The 18,822-nt window shown below is 40.6% G+C and overlaps 1 protein-coding gene across 1 annotated transcript in view; it reads left to right on the top strand.

Moving 5' to 3' along the window:
* The window catches only part of LOC126468943 (active breakpoint cluster region-related protein), a 115,209-nt gene that overhangs the window by 16,375 nt on the left and 80,012 nt on the right, over nucleotides 1–18,822 (top strand). The window contains exon 2 of the mRNA XM_050096592.1: nucleotides 10,900–11,092. Coding sequence (XP_049952549.1) covers nucleotides 10,900–11,092 — 193 coding nt within the window. The remainder of the gene's footprint in view (nucleotides 1–10,899; nucleotides 11,093–18,822) is intronic.

Below are 18,822 nucleotides of genomic sequence, written 5' to 3'. Positions count from 1 at the left end.
AGGCCTGTCACTGCTGATTAAGCTCCGAGGCACCTCCCAAAATGGACACGAATAGAAACATCATTCTACTTCTGTCACTGATCATAAGTTACTAATTACTTCTACTATGTTGCCTTTTTAATTTGTATGCAATTATTGTAGTTTTAATTTGAAAGTTGAATTGTATAATTCTTATGATTCATTTCTATTGCCTACGTAAAACAGACTCAATACTGTATGTTAACAGATAGTGTGTTTGTATATTCAGTACAGAACCATACAACTGGAGCTCTCACAGCTAGATTAAGCACTCAGCAGTGATGAACCAACAAAATTGCACCCTTCTATTCTCAACCGTCTGTCACATTATTCTGACCCATGCATTTGTAGTAGTTTGCAGGTAAAATCCTGTCTGTCCCATGTCTGAATACTATTACTCTGTTTGGAATTCTTACTAAGCTATGTCAACAGTAAAGAGAATTAAAAAGTGACTGAGTGATTCTTTATCTCTTTCCTTCAGTAACACAGATATTTTCATTTGTGACAAATGGAGAAAATTTAAACAGCCAGAACCAACAAGCATCGTGGAAAATGACTTGGATAATCGGAGCAGAGCATAGTGCTAAAGATTTGTCTTTCTGTATGTTATGAATCAGAAAATTGTCTCCGAGTGCCCAGTTACAAGGAAAGAAAGAAAGAAAAGAATAGTTTGTGTGAACAGTACAATGCTTGGAATTACAGTGAAAGTTGAAACATTTTCTGGGAACAGCTACAAAAAATACCTGCTTTGTGCAAATTCCCCTACATTTTGTAAAAGTTTGTGTTGAATTAGTAAAAAGAACTAAAATTATATTATGTTGTTTGTCCCAGAGGTATTATTCTAGTAGAGGTATATCACAAAATTTTTGTCAGTTTGAAAGATTCATTCTTGCACAATCCACCACTTCTACTTTACAGTATACAGTGTTAAGGCTGAGTAATATGACAAAACAGTTAAGATACTGGCCTTGTATTTGGGACAAACCTGTTTGAAATCTCAGTCCAGTCATCCAGTTTTTTTAATGGTCCTAAATCACTTACAGCAAATTCGTGAACAGTTCCTGTGAAAAAGACGTGCCTACATTCCTGCCATGTCGTTGTCTAATTCAGTCTTGTGCTTCATTTCCAATAGCCTCATTTTATACAAGTTATTTTTTTATTCAAGAACAAAAATTAAATTTTCTCTCAACTAGCTATTAGCAACAGTGCAAAATAGTTATTTAGTCTCATTTTTCAGGGGTAAATATGCATTTTCTAACATAATGAGTGTGTATTACATTATTTGCTTAACTGATGGACGTTCAGAAAAATATTAATTTTTTGGATTGTGAAATATTTATTAAGCTTCAAAACTAACGAAAATTGAATAACGCTGTGGAAGAAAGTTTTACAGAGAAAGTATGACATTGCAGATAATGCATGTTGTGCTTATGTGGGTGTGCATATTTAACAGTAGTTTTGAGTTTTGCTTATAAAGTCATTGATATATGCAGAAATCTAGCAGAACCACATTAACAATTATCACTAGCATAAAACTGCGAAGGAGATTGACATGAGATCATGCTCCATTTTGTTTTCATGGTGGTGCAGGATCTTTTTGTTTTCTGTTAGCCAAAACTTGTTTCATCTGACCAGCTGGAGCACAGTTACACTGTCTGAAACCAAGAAAATGTCTTTGCTGCAGTGAGAGAGAGAGAGAGAGAGAGAGAGAGAGAGCACACACCTCACAGTGCTGGCAAAGCACATTTCTTTTACTTGATACAGGAAGTCTTTCATAGTAGAGGTAGGCAACCACCATATTTCATTACTTACACATACATCTAGTTTAAGACTCAACAAATCGAGCACATGGACTATATATAGAAATACAGTTGTCATTTCATAAGACTGCCTATGGTAGTATAGTTGTCAGTTCAGTGAATACAAGTGTCAAAGTGGTTACAGTGCATTGTACTGTCAAAGAAGTAAACAACACCAGACAGATGGTGTTAACATTAACCAAAGATAATTCACATCAATAAGTAAATATACTAAGATGCTGTCTCTGGAAAATGATGTAAGGACTTCCAAGAAAGAAATTTAGATTGTTAGATAAAAGTTAAATGACAATAAAATGTACACTGAGGTATAATGATGACACGGATAAAAAGTTGAAAGACAATAAAATGTACATCAAAATGTGACAGTAAAACAGTTGATAAAAGCTATTTAACTGCATGAGAGTAGATTAGATTAGATTAGACTTACTTTCATTCCAATTGATCCATAGTGAGAAGGTCTTCCAGGTTGTAGAACATCTCAGAAATGCAATAATACATGACATATATTTACAACTAAAACAAATAAGCTAATGTACCTTCCACATGTCCCAACTGGAATGATCGTCATTTCATATATAAATGAACACTTTATGAAAGGATCATTTTACAACACTCATTTACTAAAATCGCATTAATGCACTGAATTTAATATTTTAAAAAAATGGTTTTTAATTTATAAGGCCGTAAACATATAATAGAACTGCTACAATACTTATTTATAATGAACACATTACTGCACTGAAATGGTGCAGAAGTTAGAATGTACTGTACACACACACATTAATCAGTTGGTTCTACTGAGAAATTGGTCAATCGAGTTGGAGTTGGCCACCAGTCAATCCTTTAGGCTTCTCTTAAACCGAATTTCATTGGTTGTTAAGCTTTTTATAGCTGCCGGCAAGTTATTGAAAACGTGTGTTCCTGAATAATGCAAATCTTTTTGTACAAGAGTAAGTGACTTTAAATCCTTGTGAAGATTATTCTTATTTCTAGTATTGATTCCGTGAACTGGGCTGTCGGTTTGAAAAAGTGATATCTTTTTAAAGACAAATTTCATTAAGGAATAAAAATATTGAGAAGCAGAGTATCCCTAGTTCCCTAAACAGGCCTCTGCCGGATGTTCTTGAGTTCACACCCCATATAACTCTTTCTTGCACATTTTTGTGTCCAGAAAACTTTAGCTTCGCTTGCTGAATTACCCCCCCCCCCCCCCCCCCCCCCCCCCCCCCGCCCTCAAAAAAAAAAATCCCAATTCGCATTTCAAATAGAAATTTGTTCAGACACTTCAGCAGTTCTGTGGTGTGCTCCTCCCAGTTGAATTTATAATCGAGCTGTAAGCCCAAGAATTTAACTCTGTCCACTTCTTGTATCTGCTTGTATGTTAGGCATATATTCGTGGGACACCCCTTACAAGTTCTGAACTGCATGTAGTGTGTTTTTTCAAAGTTTAATGACAAAGAATGAGCTAAACCCGTGATTAATGTCCACAAATACTTTATTAGCCAATCTTTCTAAGACTACAGTTGATTTGCTATTTATTGCAATGTTTGTATCATTGGCAAACAAAGCAAACTTAGCATATGGTAATGTTACTCATGAAAAGTCATTGACATACACAAGAAAAAGTAAGGGACCTAAGGTGAACCTTGTGGGACCCCATATGTAATTGGTTCCCAGTTGGATGATGCCTGATAGTGTAATACATGTCTCTTTCCTAATAGCACCCTTTGTTTCCTGTCGGAGATATAAGATTTGAACCATTTTGCAGCATTTCCTGGTTACCTGCAATTTTTTGTTTAATGAATTAAGTACATTTTCACTGTAACTGTAGATAGCCTTCTCAATATCAGAACCCTTTAGAAATCCGAACTGTGACTTTGACAGTATGTTATTTGTGATAAGATGGTTCTAAAGCCGATTGATTGTACATTACCTTTTCTAAAATTTTTGAGAATGTTGGCAAAAGTGAAATTGGACGGAATTTTGATGCTATTTCTTAATCTCCCTTCTTAAACAGCATATTTCAACCATTCAGGAAATATTCCACTGATAGGAAATACAGAAGCGTCCGATCCCACCCGTCTGCTTTGACCCACGACGTCTCCAAATATGGCGGAAACGACCATAAACCACGATTCCAATATGGTGCATATAAAGTCATTACGTACACATTAAGAGGATGAAAATACATTGAAAAACAAACACACACACACACATTCCACAAAAAGCCTAATGACACTAAAGGGACAAGCGCGGGTAATAGGGGGTTGTTGGTGGGGGACAAACTAAAATTGACACTAAAGGGACAAGCGCGGGTAATAGGGAATTGTTGGTGGGGGACAAACTAAATATAAACAAATTTAGACACCCACCTCCATACAAAACCACGCAAAATGACGAAAAAAACGTACATCACAAAACTCCGCAAATACCACTAAACACAAAATCATCTGGAATCGGACACTTCCCTTGACCTATATAGCTCAACAGCATCTCCCGATCTCATAAATTGGGATCGAACACTTCTCTTGACCTATATAGCTCAACAGCAGCTCCCGATCCCATAAATTAGGACCTAACACTTCCCTTGACCTATATAGCTCAAAAACATCTCCCGATACCAATACCAACATTCACAGCCACACATTGGGATCGAACACCTCCCTTGACCTGTTATCCTTATGACATCTCCACATACAGCCGTCCCTGGTCCGAGACATCGGAACTTTAAGTAAGCCTCATTTCTTCACGACATACTGAACACTTCACGACTTCTTCCAATAATCCGAATATTTGAAGAAATTTTATAAGAGACCATACACTGCCCCCCATCATAGCTGACAACCAAAAACTGTTGACCCTGTCAGTCATATCCATACCTACCAAAGACATAAAAAAAAGCAATTTACCAAAATTCACACACGACGCCACACTCGCAAACTAAACCAAAAACATCACCCAACACACCACCAGAGAGCACCACCGATCGCATCAAAATGACACCTCAAACATGCCACTATCACAAACTAAATTCCGCGCCATCATGACCTCACACACCACAACAGCTTTATGTCATGGGTCAAAGCTGACAGGTGGGATCGGACACTTCGGTCAACCTTACTGATACACAACTGGTTACACAGATAGCTTTATAGAGTAATTAACTCAGAATCATGTTCTTTAACTTCGTTGATATTTCATCGTACACGCTAGATGTTTTGGATTTTAAAGATTTTATCATGGACTTTACTTCTGCTGTGGTAGTGAGGATCAAATTCATATTATGGAAGTTACTTGAAATCTCTGGTCTGACGTATCTAAGGGCAGCATCTACAGAACCTGACAACCTCATCGTTTCAGTAACAGTTAGAAAATGTTTATTAAAAAATTCTGCAACACTATACACATCTGTCACCAATGTATCGTTTACTCTTAATGCTATTCGCCCCTCTTCATGTCTGGTTCTACCGATCTCCTCCTTCACTATATCCCATATTGTCTTTATTTTGTTATCTGATTTGACTATCTTTTCCTTGTAATATATTTGCTTTATGTCTGTATTACAGTCTTTAATATTTTGCAGTATTTCTTGTAATGTGCTGTAGCATCAACATTAGATCTGTTTCGGATTGACGGAGACAGTTTTCTTTTTTTTTTTTTTTACATGATACCTCTATTCCTTAAGTAATCCAAGGCTTCTTTGTGCACTTTGCTCTAACCTTGGTTAGTTTTGGGGGCAAACAGTATTCAAATAAGGTAAGCACTTTATTAGCAAAAGTGTTATATTTTTCATTCATGCCATGAGCACTGTAAACATCTCTCCAGTGAATGTCTCTGAGGTGGTCCTAAAATAATCAATTTTCAATTTACATAAGATGTCATAACGTGTTTCTGCACCAATCATTAAAATAATATGTGGAATAAAGTAACATAGTAGTACTAAAATAACACATGAAGTTGCTGCACCAATAAGTAGAATAATACATGGCATTACAAAAAGTGTGTGATAAAATGTATTAGCGAGAAAACACACATTAGTCTAAATTTATCAACAATAGAAGGGGCATAGAAAAGGTTATGAATGTGCAATTGATTCTATGTATGCCTGAACAATTGAAAATAATGTAAAACTTTGAACAGTGTGAATAGGTTAGTATAGGGAGAGTTGGAAATCTATTTTGTAACAATTTATGGCTCAAAGATTGGTATAGTCAATAGAAACAACCAAGAAAGATCAAATTTGTACAAACTGTTTGTGTAGTGCAGTAAATTGGTTAAAATGTGAATAGCACAAACAATCTGTATAATTTTGATCCCCTGTGTGGGGGTGGGGTGGGGGAGCACCAGGATGGTTGTTACTACGATTTATACTAACCATCAGGTTATAAATCGTTGCAAAATAGGTTGCTACCACTGCCCATACTAACCTGTTCATGTTTACAAAAAAAATTGTAACATTTTACATTTACTTACCATTGCCCAGGCATACATATAATCAAGTGTCCATATCATTCATGGCATTTTATATTTGTATTTTACATTTCTTTCCATTGTTGATGCATTATATCACATCACATTTTATCTCATTCATTTTGTAACTTCAAGTATTATTTTACTCATTGGTGCAGTTACTTCATGTATTATTTTACTTATATTTTAATACTACTGTGTTACTTTACTTCATGTGTTAGTTTACTTCTGTTTTAGTACTGCTGTATTACTTTATTTCATGTATTATTTTATTTATTGGTGCAGCAGCACATTATAACATCCTATGTGTATTAATCTCATACACTGAAATAGTTTTTTCCACTGTGTTACTGTCGTATTTTGACATACAGTTCGTCTTTTAACCTTTTATATACATCATCATTATATATTGGTGCATGTTTTATTGTCATTAAACTTTTACCTAACAATAGCATAAGTTTCTTGTTTCTTAAAAGTCCTAATGTCGTTTTCCAGTGAAAGCATCTTAGTATATTTACTCTATGATGTGAATTGTCTTTAGTTAATGTTTACTCCACCTGGCTTTGTAATTTACTTCTTTGGCATTTTAATACACTACATCCAGTTTGACATTTGTATTCATTGAACCAACAACTGCACTACCATTAGCAGTCTTTATAAAATGACAGTTGTATTTCTATATACAGGCCATGTGCTCAGTTTGTTGAGCTTAACACTAGATGTACATGTAAGTAATGAAGTAATTGTGCATACAGAGTTTCTCATGATCATGAACTATACTGGTATGTGTTACTTACTTTTAATAATATCCGTACACTGTCCCATAGCTTATGTCTGACAACTATCTTTTGAAACTTGTAACCTTTAATAAAGAATTGTGCAATCAAGACTTTTCTATAATTGCAGTTTGTGTCAAAACGCAACTTGTTTTGATGCGACATCAAGGAATGTAGTGCAGTGGTGTAAAAGCTGAACTTATATTGTGAAAGAAGGGGATCAAATCACCATATGGCCATCTTGATTAGCATTTTGTGGTTGCCCTAATCAACTTCTACAGAGTGCTTGGTTAGTTCCTTAAACAGAGCCAAGGCCGATTTCTTTCCCCACTTATGCCTAATCAAATCTCTCTGATCAGAACTGACATCAGAGAGACATTCAATTGTGAACTTCCTTCTGTCCGTCCGTCCTTCCTTCCTTTCTTTCCTTCGTTATGTGGAAAAACAATCAAACACTAACAACCTGAAAAAGTACTGTAGATACTTTGCTCAATCACATATTTGATCAAACAGTGGAAAGTCACGGTTGAAATATTAACAATATCTTGAAAAGGATAGATTGCTACTCTCCATAGAGACACATTGAATTGCATACAAGTGCAAAAAAGAGAGTGTTGCACATTGAGCTTTCATCCAAGGCCTTGTTCAGTAGACAAACATTCACATGAGCAAGTACATTTGATGCACATGCAACCCCTATCTCTGGCCACTAAGGCGAGAATACAACTGTTGTTTTGAACGAAAGCAGCAGTCCAGAGTGGGGCAGGGAAGGGGAATGAATAGTGGGGTATAGGTGGGGGGAGAGAAGAGTGCCATCTAACAGAGTGTGCAAGGACTAGATGCTGCAGGACAAGGCTGCCAGGTGCAGCATCAAGAGGCTGTGGGGGAAGGGGAAATGGAAGAGGAGAGGAGCAGAGAAGGGGGAAAGAATGGCAGATGCGTTGGTACAGAGCAGCCCACAGGAAGAGTGAAGGACCATGAGTTGGGAGGAGGTGATAGGACAGAGGGGACAGAAACTGTTGGGTCAAGGGTTAGGATGCAGTATGTTATGGTAGGTTGGGGCCGGAATAATTACGGGAGTGGAGAATGTGTTGTAGGGATGTCCTCCATCAGTGCAGTTCAGAAAAACTGATGTTGGAGGGGAGGATCCAGATGGCTGGGGTTGTGTAGCAGCCATTGAAATTAAACAAGTTATGTTCAGGTGCATGTTGTGTCGCAGGGTGGTCCACTTCACTCTTGATCACAGTTTGGCGCTGGCCATTCATCCTGGTGGACTACTGGTTGGTTGCCCTACCAGTATAAAAAGCTGTGCAGTGATTGCAGCAGAACAGATATATGACTTCGCTGCTGTCACAGGTTGTCTGGCCTCTGATGGGGCAGGATAAGTCTCTGACAGGACTGGAATAGGAGCTGCTGGGTGCATGGATTGGGCAAGTCTTGCACCTGAGTGGGTCTACCACAAGGATATCTCCTATGTCAATGGTTGGGATTTGGAGGTGCATAGGGGATGTGTGGGGATATGACATGAGATATGTGTTTGTGGACCTGATCTGGAGGATAGAGCTTGTCTGTGAAGGCATTTTGTGAAACTTTCAGCACGCTGTGCAAGAGTGCTCTTGTTACTGCAGATACGGCGTCGCCAGGAGGCCAGACTATATTGGGAGGGATTTTTTGGTTTGGAAGGGAAGGCAGCTGTCGAAATGCAGTTACTGGTGGTGGTTGGTGGGTTTAATATGGACAGTGACGTGTGGATGGAGGCATTAGAGAGGGTGTGGTCAACGTCCAGAAAAGTGGCACGTTGGTGATGCGGCTGAGTGAGAAGGTGTCGAGGTTGCAAAGGAATGATGATAGGTTGTGTTGGCCCTGAGTCCAGATCATAAAGACATCATCAGTGTACCCGAACCAGACCAGAGGCTGAGGTTTTGAGAAGCTAGGAAGATTGCCTGTAGATGGCCCATAAACAAGTTGGCATGCAGATGCCCATTGCTGTGCTGTATATTTGTATACCTTTCCCTCCAGTAGTTGTATCTTATGATAAGTTACTAAGGTGTATGAGGAGTGAAGTAGTGCGTTTGAAGTCTAAAGGATATTGGGAGAGGTCGTTTTCAATAGCAGTAGCGCCATGGGCATGAAGGATGTTGGTGTATAGGCAAGTGGCGTCAATAGTGACAAGTAGGGATCCAGCAGGTAAAGGAGTGTGGGTGGTGTACAGTCACTGAAGAAAGTGGTCAGTATGTTTTACTTGGGAGGCTAGGTTTTGGGCAGTGGGTTGGAGATGTTGGTCAGTGAGAGTCAAAATCATTTCAGTGGCAGCACAATAACCAGCTACAATGGTGCGTTCAAGATTGTTTCCTTTGTGTGTTTTGGGGAGCATGTAAAAGATGGGTATGCAGGATGCCATAGGGCAAGGAGGAAAACCAATTTAGGGGAGAGATTCTGAGGGCGGCCTAAGTCTTTAAGCAGGGATTGTAGGTTACACTGGGCCTCTGGGATGGGATCACTCTCGAAGAGTTTATAGATGGAGGAGTCAAACAGTTGGCAAGGCCTCTGCCAGGTAGTCACTGTCATTCATAACGTCAGCGGTGGAACCTTTGTCTGCAAAGAACTTCCTTGGTCAGTTTGCTGGAGGGCTCACAAAGGCTTTCACAGGCAGTCACTATTCCCCAGACCTAGTCTGCAAACAGATTTCCTGTGCCATATCCCTACACAATCCCAATCCTCCCACCAACACCTAGAATTAGCCACAAAGGAGCACCCCATTCGTCACCCAGTAACCTCCCCCCTGGACTGGTATACCTGAACCATGTCCTTCTTAGGATGAAGGTAGAGGAAAGAAAATTTCACATTTATAATCTTTATCAGAAAATTAATGTTGTTATCTTCACTTTTTCTTTTCAAATGTGTTACCAACTACTGTTCAAGAGTCTCAGAATTCTAGCTCTTCTCCTTGCATTATGCCTGAGTTCCATCAAGAGATTTTTGCTGTTTAGTAATAATCAGTTCAGGGAGCAGCAACCGTCTCTCGGTGAACACTGGATGGCACAGCAATTTATATTTAAACAGTCCTGAACCATTGTACAAAAGGTGCACTTTTAGTAAGTTTCCATCAGAACTGAAAAGTGTGAGTGATAAATTCAAAATTTTTGAATCTAAATTAAAAGGCTTTTGTGATAAGTGCAAGCTTTATATACTGTACTACTGTACACGTGTTCCTCACAGTAGTTCGCAACCTTTTGTTTACTGTGTTACTTATTTACATACACTACAGCTCCCTCATTTTTGTGGATGTTGCTGTTTTGTCACTCTATGAATTTTGTTTGTAGAGGATTGTTTCATGTCTAAGTGCCTTAGGCTCAGATGGACAATGGAACCTGAGAGAAAAAGTTGACCAAAAGTGAAACCATGGAGACATTTCAGAGCAGTGTTCAAACATATCAAAGTATGTTCTAAGGGATTCTTTAGATGCTATATCACATCAAAGAACTGTAGTCTCATTATTCCTTTGAGAGACCAAGGAACAATAAAAAAAATAGTGGGATGCCCCTGTAAATATGCTCTAAAACAGGAGGTAAGAATAGTGCCATCATTTGGAAAAGTTGTGGCAATACTTCATAGAATAATATCAGCTATCTGAAAAAGGATTAAGGGATATTTAAACATTGTCCATATAATGCTTATTTATGCCATCGTACAGCTGTCTATAAGAGACTTGTCTATTTTTGTAGAACATGCTAAGACTTTAATGTCAAGGTAGATTGAAGAGTAGAGATTAAAGAGTGCATATTTCATGTTTTTATTATAATATTTTGTTGAAGGTGATGGTGTCAGTACTATGACAAGTGGTACCAGTTCCGGAATGACAGACACTGATACTGAAGGAGCAATGATGACACTTCCTTCTAACAGTCCTCTCTCACAATCGCAGTTAGAACTGTTGAAAGCCACCACACCAGCACCACACTCTCCTGACAAGCAGTCAAATTATGTGAACATTGACTATTTTATAAAGTAAGTTCTTAATCTCTACTGATTTATTAACTAATGCTTTAACATGTAATTGTGTTTTTGTAATTATTAATCTCTTTTACATATCCTACAAAACATGTGCCCACTTCGTTGGAGAAAAACTGTCCTTATCATTATTCTGTCAAGACTTTCAGGTTTACTATTTGTTAGTGATAGGTTTGTAGTGTTATAAGCTAAATATATAGTTACTATTATCTGCCACTATTTTCTGTGTATCATGGCTGTTGAGGCAAATTTATTTTAAATGTTTGCTTCCAAGGATGCATAGTGATTGACACTGAAGCCAGTGTAAACTGTTAATTTTATCATTTGCCTTTCTTTGGTAAATCACTTAATTTGATCAGTAAAATTCTCTGTTTTAATCTTGCTTTCAAATTCTGAATTAAACTTAATAACCTGTCCTCATTACTATGGTTCCAGCTTATCTGAGGGTATCACTCCTTCCATTTGTTGGATGTATGTCAATCCTTGTCGTCCCATACAGTTTGTGCCCTAGGGTAACATGGAAGTTATTCCATGTCTTCACATACATCCTGTCATACCATTCTTTCTCAGTATTTTCTACAACTTCTTCCCTTGCCATTTCTGCAGAGGATCTTCCCATTTGTTATGTTACTCAATGTTCAGCATCCATCTGTTACACATCTTACCTGCTTTGAATCTTGTCTTTTCTGGTTTTCCTGTAGTCCATAATCCACTGCCATACAATGCTGTGCTCCAGATGTACATTCTTAGAAATTTCTTCCTCAGATTAAGGTCTGTGGTTGTGTTCTAGTAGTAATAATACAGTACTTCCACGTTGGCACACTGCACTTTTGTGTCTTGTGCTTTATTTGCCCATCTCCCAGGTCTCAGAGTTGCTCCAGGCTCTTTCCCCATTTCATTGTGATTGTTTCTCCCTCTCAATAGTGACTTTTTCTGGTTGCTAAACATATAGCAGTTTATCTTTTCTTTTTCTTCCCACTTCATGAGTGTATGAACACATCTCCCCTTCCAGCAGTAGATGATAGTGTCTTGCTGTTTACTATGCGGATACATGCTTCTGCGGAAGACTATTAGCTCTTGTCACAGGGATATATTTTGCTGCAGGATATAGCTGTTGTTTCGTTTCAGTGCTACAAGCATTGCCAAAAACCTGCGTTAAAAAAGGTTAGTAACAACAAAAAGACAATAATAAATGTGTAGAGGAGAAGATCTCATCTTCACAGCACGTCAGTCATATTGCTCAGTAAATTGGTAACATTTTTAGACCGAAGGCTGATAGTGTGTATTAAATATTGTTCATTGTTTTGTGTATGCAAGGCACATGTGAAGTAATAACTCAAGTCTCTGCAGAAAACATTAGGCAGCTTCTGTTTTCCAAGTCTTCAGTAACCCAAAAAACAACTCTTAAAAAATTAGAATTCTAAGTTGTGTGAGAATTTTTTTCTAATGAAGTTGCTTAATGGTTCTTATGTACTAGAACAGTATTTTCACTCAAAAATATATCTTCCAAATCTTGTACCACACATCTTATTGTGGAACCTACCTGTTTCTTGCTGCAAAACAAATGTGCTGTCTACTTTTAAGAAATAAATTTCACAAAAAATCATGGGTTGACAATCATAATATTGTATATAACAAAATTTTCAAGTGAAATACTGCATTTATTTTGACTGTACAAACAAAATTAGCTTTCAATCATTTCCAAGTATCTCTTATAATTATTATTTATCATTTTGAGTGACATATTTGTTGACTAATTACATTATATGATTCTTCATATTCTCCCAATGTATTGGTTGATTCAACAGCCCACATGTGTACTGCTGGTTCACAGTATTGAACAGACCCACATCACCATAGACCCACATTTCAGTGATCAGCCATGTGACCATTGTCAGGTGCCCTTGCAAATTGACCTCTTGGGGATGCACAGCCAACGTATAGCCCTTCCCCGTGTGGATCACTCCATATTCGGTCCTCAACTTAGGGTCATATTGGTGGCCGAAGAGGCAGTTATGTCACTGTCTGTGGCAATGACACTGGCGGAATGCAGTGTCTTCTTAATTAGACCGACTGACAGTTTCCAACCCTTGCTGAGGCTATGCCATAGTCCCAGTTTATGATTGTTCTGGCCACATAGTTTGGTGGCTCCTCTAAAGAGTAGTGACACTATCCCAGACATTGAAATGCTGGGACAACATTGTCAGAGATGCCATCGAAATGCACTCCAGGCATAGTCTCTTCATCTGAGACTATGGCTCTGGTCTCAAGGCTTGAGAACCAGTGTTTGGTCTAATTAAGAAGGCACTGCAGACACAAGAAGCTGGTGGACAGAGTGCATACATCTATGCTTCCACAGCCAGGGTGCCTTGCCAGATATCGCTGGGACGACATTGTCAAACAGGCTATCAAAATACATTCCAGGGACAGTCTTATCAGCTGGGACTGTGGCTGTAGTCTCAACAAGGCTTGGGAACCAGTGCTTGGTCTAATTAAGCAAACACAAAGAGTTGGTGGACAGAGTGCCTACATCTATGCTACGACAGCCAAAGTACCCCACCGGGTCTCGCTGGTCACAGATGGTGATGCCATCACCTCTTTGGCCACCAGTGCACGTCCTTGGACACAGATCACGTAAAGGGCAGCCACAGGGGAAGGTGATAAAAGTTTGCCGTGTGCCCCCAGTAGGTCATTTCATCAACACACCTGATAATGATGAAAAATTTCTGATTGCCAAAATATTGTGCCAACTGACACTATTAACCAGCAGTACACTCATGGACTGTTCCATAAGTTGTGTCTATACATTTTGCTATTGTAAGTGGGAGTGTGCTCCCTGAAGTTTGATTCGTGTTAAAGAGAAACCTTATTTGGATGTTGAACATTCCAACATTGCCATCCATCCTTGCACTGTTAAGTGCTTGCTTTTCCTTTAAGTTTGTCTTAAAGAAATATTTGTGCATTAGTTGGATGTGTTGCTTTTTGGTTGTTCAGCTCCTTGCTTCTATCCTCTCTGATGGGCAGTGAGCCGAGTTATTTTTCTATGCTCTCACGCTTATGACAGGTATCCAGCTTAGGATTGCCAAATGGGAGCATAAACTTTGTGTTGAAACATTGAAAGTACAAACCTTACAATTCAGGGAACCTGTGGTGTTTTTCTAGGTACCACCTGTATATTAGCTGTGTCATATCTGCAGCTCTTTTAACTTTACCTTTCCTACTGTAGTGAAATTCTCTTTTAGTCAAGCATACCTCATTTTGTTGATATTTATGTTATCCTTGACCATCTGGCTTTGAAGTCACTGCTTTATTTTGGTACATGTGACTCACAATATTGTCACCACATTTGCAAGAAATGCCATAAAATTATGCAAATGCTTCTTGACAAACCACTAACAGAATATACATTGTAATTTTATTTTTTGCGTGTACAGATTTTTAGATATTGTTCAGACATTTCCTTTCCATTTCCTAGATTTAAAAACTGTTCAGTTTTTCCTGAACAGGTTGTTGCACCATCTTTACTACAAGTGATTTGTCCTCCATCAGCTGGCTAATATAAATTGTAAGACCCACAGCTAAATAGTCGTTACATTTGCAAATCACTCATTCTCTGAATCCACTATTATGTTTATTGAAACCGAGAACATGAGACACATCTGAAAATATTCCTTTACAGTTAATACCACTCTGTAAATGAGCCATATTTCCCCCTGTGAGTCCAGGGCTAAGACTAGGCCCGAGGTATTCTTGTCTGTCATAAGAGGCAACTAAAAGGAGTTTCACACGTTTCGGCCTTTATGTAATGGTCCCCTGTAGTGTTTGACCTCCATTCTTCAAAATTTTCCTGAAGGGCGAGCCAGTTGGGGAAGGGTGCCTTACAAGGTGCATCGTGTCCATCGTGCATTGAGATCTTTAGCTCACTTTCTTTTCTTGATTGGCGACTCCATAGTGTCTTGTGCACTACGACCAGATAATGGGTATACTTGGAAGGAGAGACAGCATTGGTCGTATATTTTTGTTTATTATTGCAAAATCGATTTTCGCTCACTTAGTGACCATCTTCAGTGCTGTAATATATAACTTAAATTAGTAAGCACTGGTGTCAATAAGCTTACGGCGATCACATAGACTATGTAATCGCCGTAAGCTTATTGACACCAGTGATTACTAATTTAAGTTATATATTACAGCACTGAAGATGGTCACTAAGTGACCGAAAATCGATTTTGTGATAATAAACAAAAATATACGACCAATGCTGTCCCTCCTTCCAAGTACACTTTCTTTTCGTCGCATTTCAGTCCCGCTCACTCTCCATCTCTTGGGCGAGGACACCTTCCTGGGTGCATTTTCCACTATGCTTTCTGCGTCGACGATGACCATGGACTTCTTTGCACCCGATGTCCAGCATGGTAGCCAGTCCATTGTGGTGGGGCCGCCATGTACCCTGTTGGTTGTAGCCCCCTGACCACACAGGAATCGCTCTGCTAATGCCTGCACCGTTAACTCCCCACTTATGCCAATGGGTAGATGCCCATCCCCCTGGGGCAATGGAACTCCCAGCAATGGCCAACCTGCCAGTTGGCCTTTGCTGCTGTTGGGTGGCACCCATTGGGAGGGCCCCTGGTCAGAGTGGGTGGCATCAGGCTGGATGACACATGATGAAGCGTTGTCCATCATCTCTTGTCGGTGGTGAAACACCAGCAGTCTCTAAGCTTTCATGAGCTCACTTCAATGCACAGAAGTACGACCGCTCCTTGCCCACGTCATGGGAGGAATGTCAGGCTAAGGATAGCAGTGGATCTTATTCGCCCCAGTACCTTGTATGTTTGAGAGCTGATGGGGAATCTTTCATGACGACGAAGCCTCAGTTCTTTGTTGAGCATTTAGAGGACAAGTTTGGGGAGATGGAGAGATTGTCCAAAATGAGATCTAGGTCAGTCTTGATCAAAACAGCATCCTGTGCCCAGTCACAGATGTTACTCGCTTGTGACAAGCCGGAGGACGTTTCTGTAACCATCACGCCCTATAAGAGCTTAAATATGGTCCAGTGTATCATGTATCACAGGGATCTTCTTTTCAGTCTGACGATGAGCTGCGCGCCAATTTAGAGTGGCGAGGTGTACATTTCATCCGGCATGTCCACCATGGTCAGAGGGGTAATCAGGTTGCCACTGGTGCCTTCATCTTGGCCTTCAAGGGTGATGCATTTGCCCAAGAAGGTCAAGGTGTTGGTTTACTGCTGTGATGTAAATCCCTATATCCCTCCCCTGGTGTGGTGCTTTAATTGCTGGAAGTTTGGCCGTATGTCTTCCTGCTGTACTTCCAGCATCACGTGTCGAGATAGGGGATGCCCATCACATCCCAATACTCCATGTGCCCCGCCTCCCATCTGTGTCATCTGGGGAGAGCACCGTTTGCCTTGCTCTCCAGACTGCAGGATTCTTGAGAAAGGAAGGAAAATCAAGTCCAAGACCCTGGACCGACTGACCTACACTGAGGCTAAGAGAAAATTTGAACTCCTGCATCCTGTACGTATGACATTGTCTTATGCCGCTGCTACAACAGTTCTGGCACCTTCAGCTCCGCCAGCCCCAGTGACCTCTGAGCTGGATGGCTACACCTGCCCACTTGATGGTGAGGGGCATTTCCCTCCCTGTTGCTCCCTCACCACCTACTTCAGGAGCAACATCCCCCCCAACCATCGGGGACATCCATCCCCACTTCTAAGCCAGAGAAGCATAAGTCTTCTTCGGCTTCTCTCGCCAGGTATGGGTTCCTTGAATCACTCCCTTCCCAGGTTTCTGCTAGCGGGAAAGATGACACCCGCCAGTGGCTGAAAAGCTCAAAAGCAGCTGGTCATAGGGATTTACGCTCATCCTCAGTCCTGGAGACCGAGCCAGTGAAGTCCTCCCAGACAGGGAAATCCAAGGAGCAGTGAGAGAAATCCAAAAAGAAGACCCCTAAGACCAAGGAAATTGTGGCTGCACCCACACCACCGCTACCTACAAGCTCTGCATCTAAGGATGGGGTGTAGATTCTGGCATCCACTGAGGACCTTTATCTCGCCAGACCCTCAGACACAATGTATATAGACTGCTCAGGCAATAAGTCAGTGGCAGCAGGTGACTCTGAGGTGTAAACTGCCTCATTGAATGTTCCATGCCTTCCCAGTCTCATGATGATGTCATCCTCCAATGGAATTGCAGCGGTTTTTTCCTCAGCCTGGCTGAGCTATGTGCAGCTGTTAAGCTTTACACCTGCTTTCTGCATTGCCATCCAGGAAAGCTGGTTCCCGGCAGTGTGGACCCCTGTCCTTCGCGGCTATAAGAGATATTACAGGAATTGTAGCGACTATAATAAGGTGTCAGGTGGAGTTTGCATTATGTCCTAAACTCAGTCTGTAGTGAAACTATGCACCTTCAAACCTCTCTTGAAGCTGTGGCTGCCAGAATGAGGACAACGCAGGAAATAACTGCAATGTATATCTTCCTTCAGATGGTGCAGTACCCCTGAATGTATTAGGTGCATTGATTGATGAACTCCCTAAACCTTTCCTACTTTTGGGAGATTTTAATGCCCATAACTGCTTGTGGGGTGGCACCATGCTTCCTGGCAGAGGCAGAGATGTCGAAACTTTACTGTCTAAGTTCGACCTCTGCCTCTTAAATACTGGGTCCGCCACACAAAATTCAGTGTGGCTCATGGTAATTACTCGGCCATTGATTTATCAATCGGATCCTTAGTCAGATGATTAAACATGTCTCATTTGACTACAAGTGACATATCCTCGTCATCTTCAACCTTATCTGGTGCGATGGCATCTTTCCATTGCAGTCGCGGGAGAGCACCGTCATTCTGGTGCTCAAACCCGGTGAAGACCCACTTGATGTGGATAGCTATCAGCCCAGCAGCCTCACCAACATTATTTGTAAGCTGCTGGAATGTAGGGTGTGTCGGTGGTTGGGTTCGGTCCTGGAGTCACATGGCCTACTGGCCCCATGTCAGTGGGGCTTCCGCCAGGGTCGCTCTACCACTGATAATCTTGTGTCCCTTGAGTCTGCCATCCGAACAGCCTTTTCCAGGTACCAACACCTGATTGCCGTCTTTTTTGACTTACGTAAAGCTTACGACACAACCTGCTCCCGGTTTTTATCCAAAACTTCCTGTCGCTCTGTACTTTCCATGTCCAAATCGGCGTCTCCCATAGTTCTACACATATCCAGGGGAATGGAGTCCCGCAGGACCCTGTATTACGTGTCTCTCTATTTTTAGTGGCCATTAACAGTCTAGCAGCAGCTGTCAGACCCTCGTCTAGCAGCAGCTGTCAGACCCTCCGTCTCATCTTCTCTGTATACGGATGACTTCTGCATTTCGTACTGCTGCTCCGTACTGGAACATCGCCTACAGGGAGCCATTCACAAGGTGTAGTCATGGGCTCTACCCCATGGCTTCCAGTTTTCCGCCATGAAGACATGTCTCGTGCATCTCTGTATGTGTGTCATGCATTTCTGTCGGCGTCGTATCGTTCATCTGGACCCAGAACTTTACCTTAATGACAATCCACTCACTGTAATGGAGACATACCAATTCTTAGGTCTGGTTTTCGACACTCATTTGACTAGGCTTCCTCATCTTCGTAAGCTTAAATAGGAGTGTTGGCAGCACCTCAATGCCCTCCGCTGCCTGAGCAACACCAACTGAGGTGCAGATCGCTCCATGCT

This window comes from Schistocerca serialis, chromosome 1 (assembly GCF_023864345.2).
Source record: "Schistocerca serialis cubense isolate TAMUIC-IGC-003099 chromosome 1, iqSchSeri2.2, whole genome shotgun sequence".
Taxonomy (NCBI): domain Eukaryota; kingdom Metazoa; phylum Arthropoda; class Insecta; order Orthoptera; family Acrididae; genus Schistocerca; species Schistocerca serialis.
This window is presented reverse-complemented; position numbering and strand designations above follow the sequence as displayed.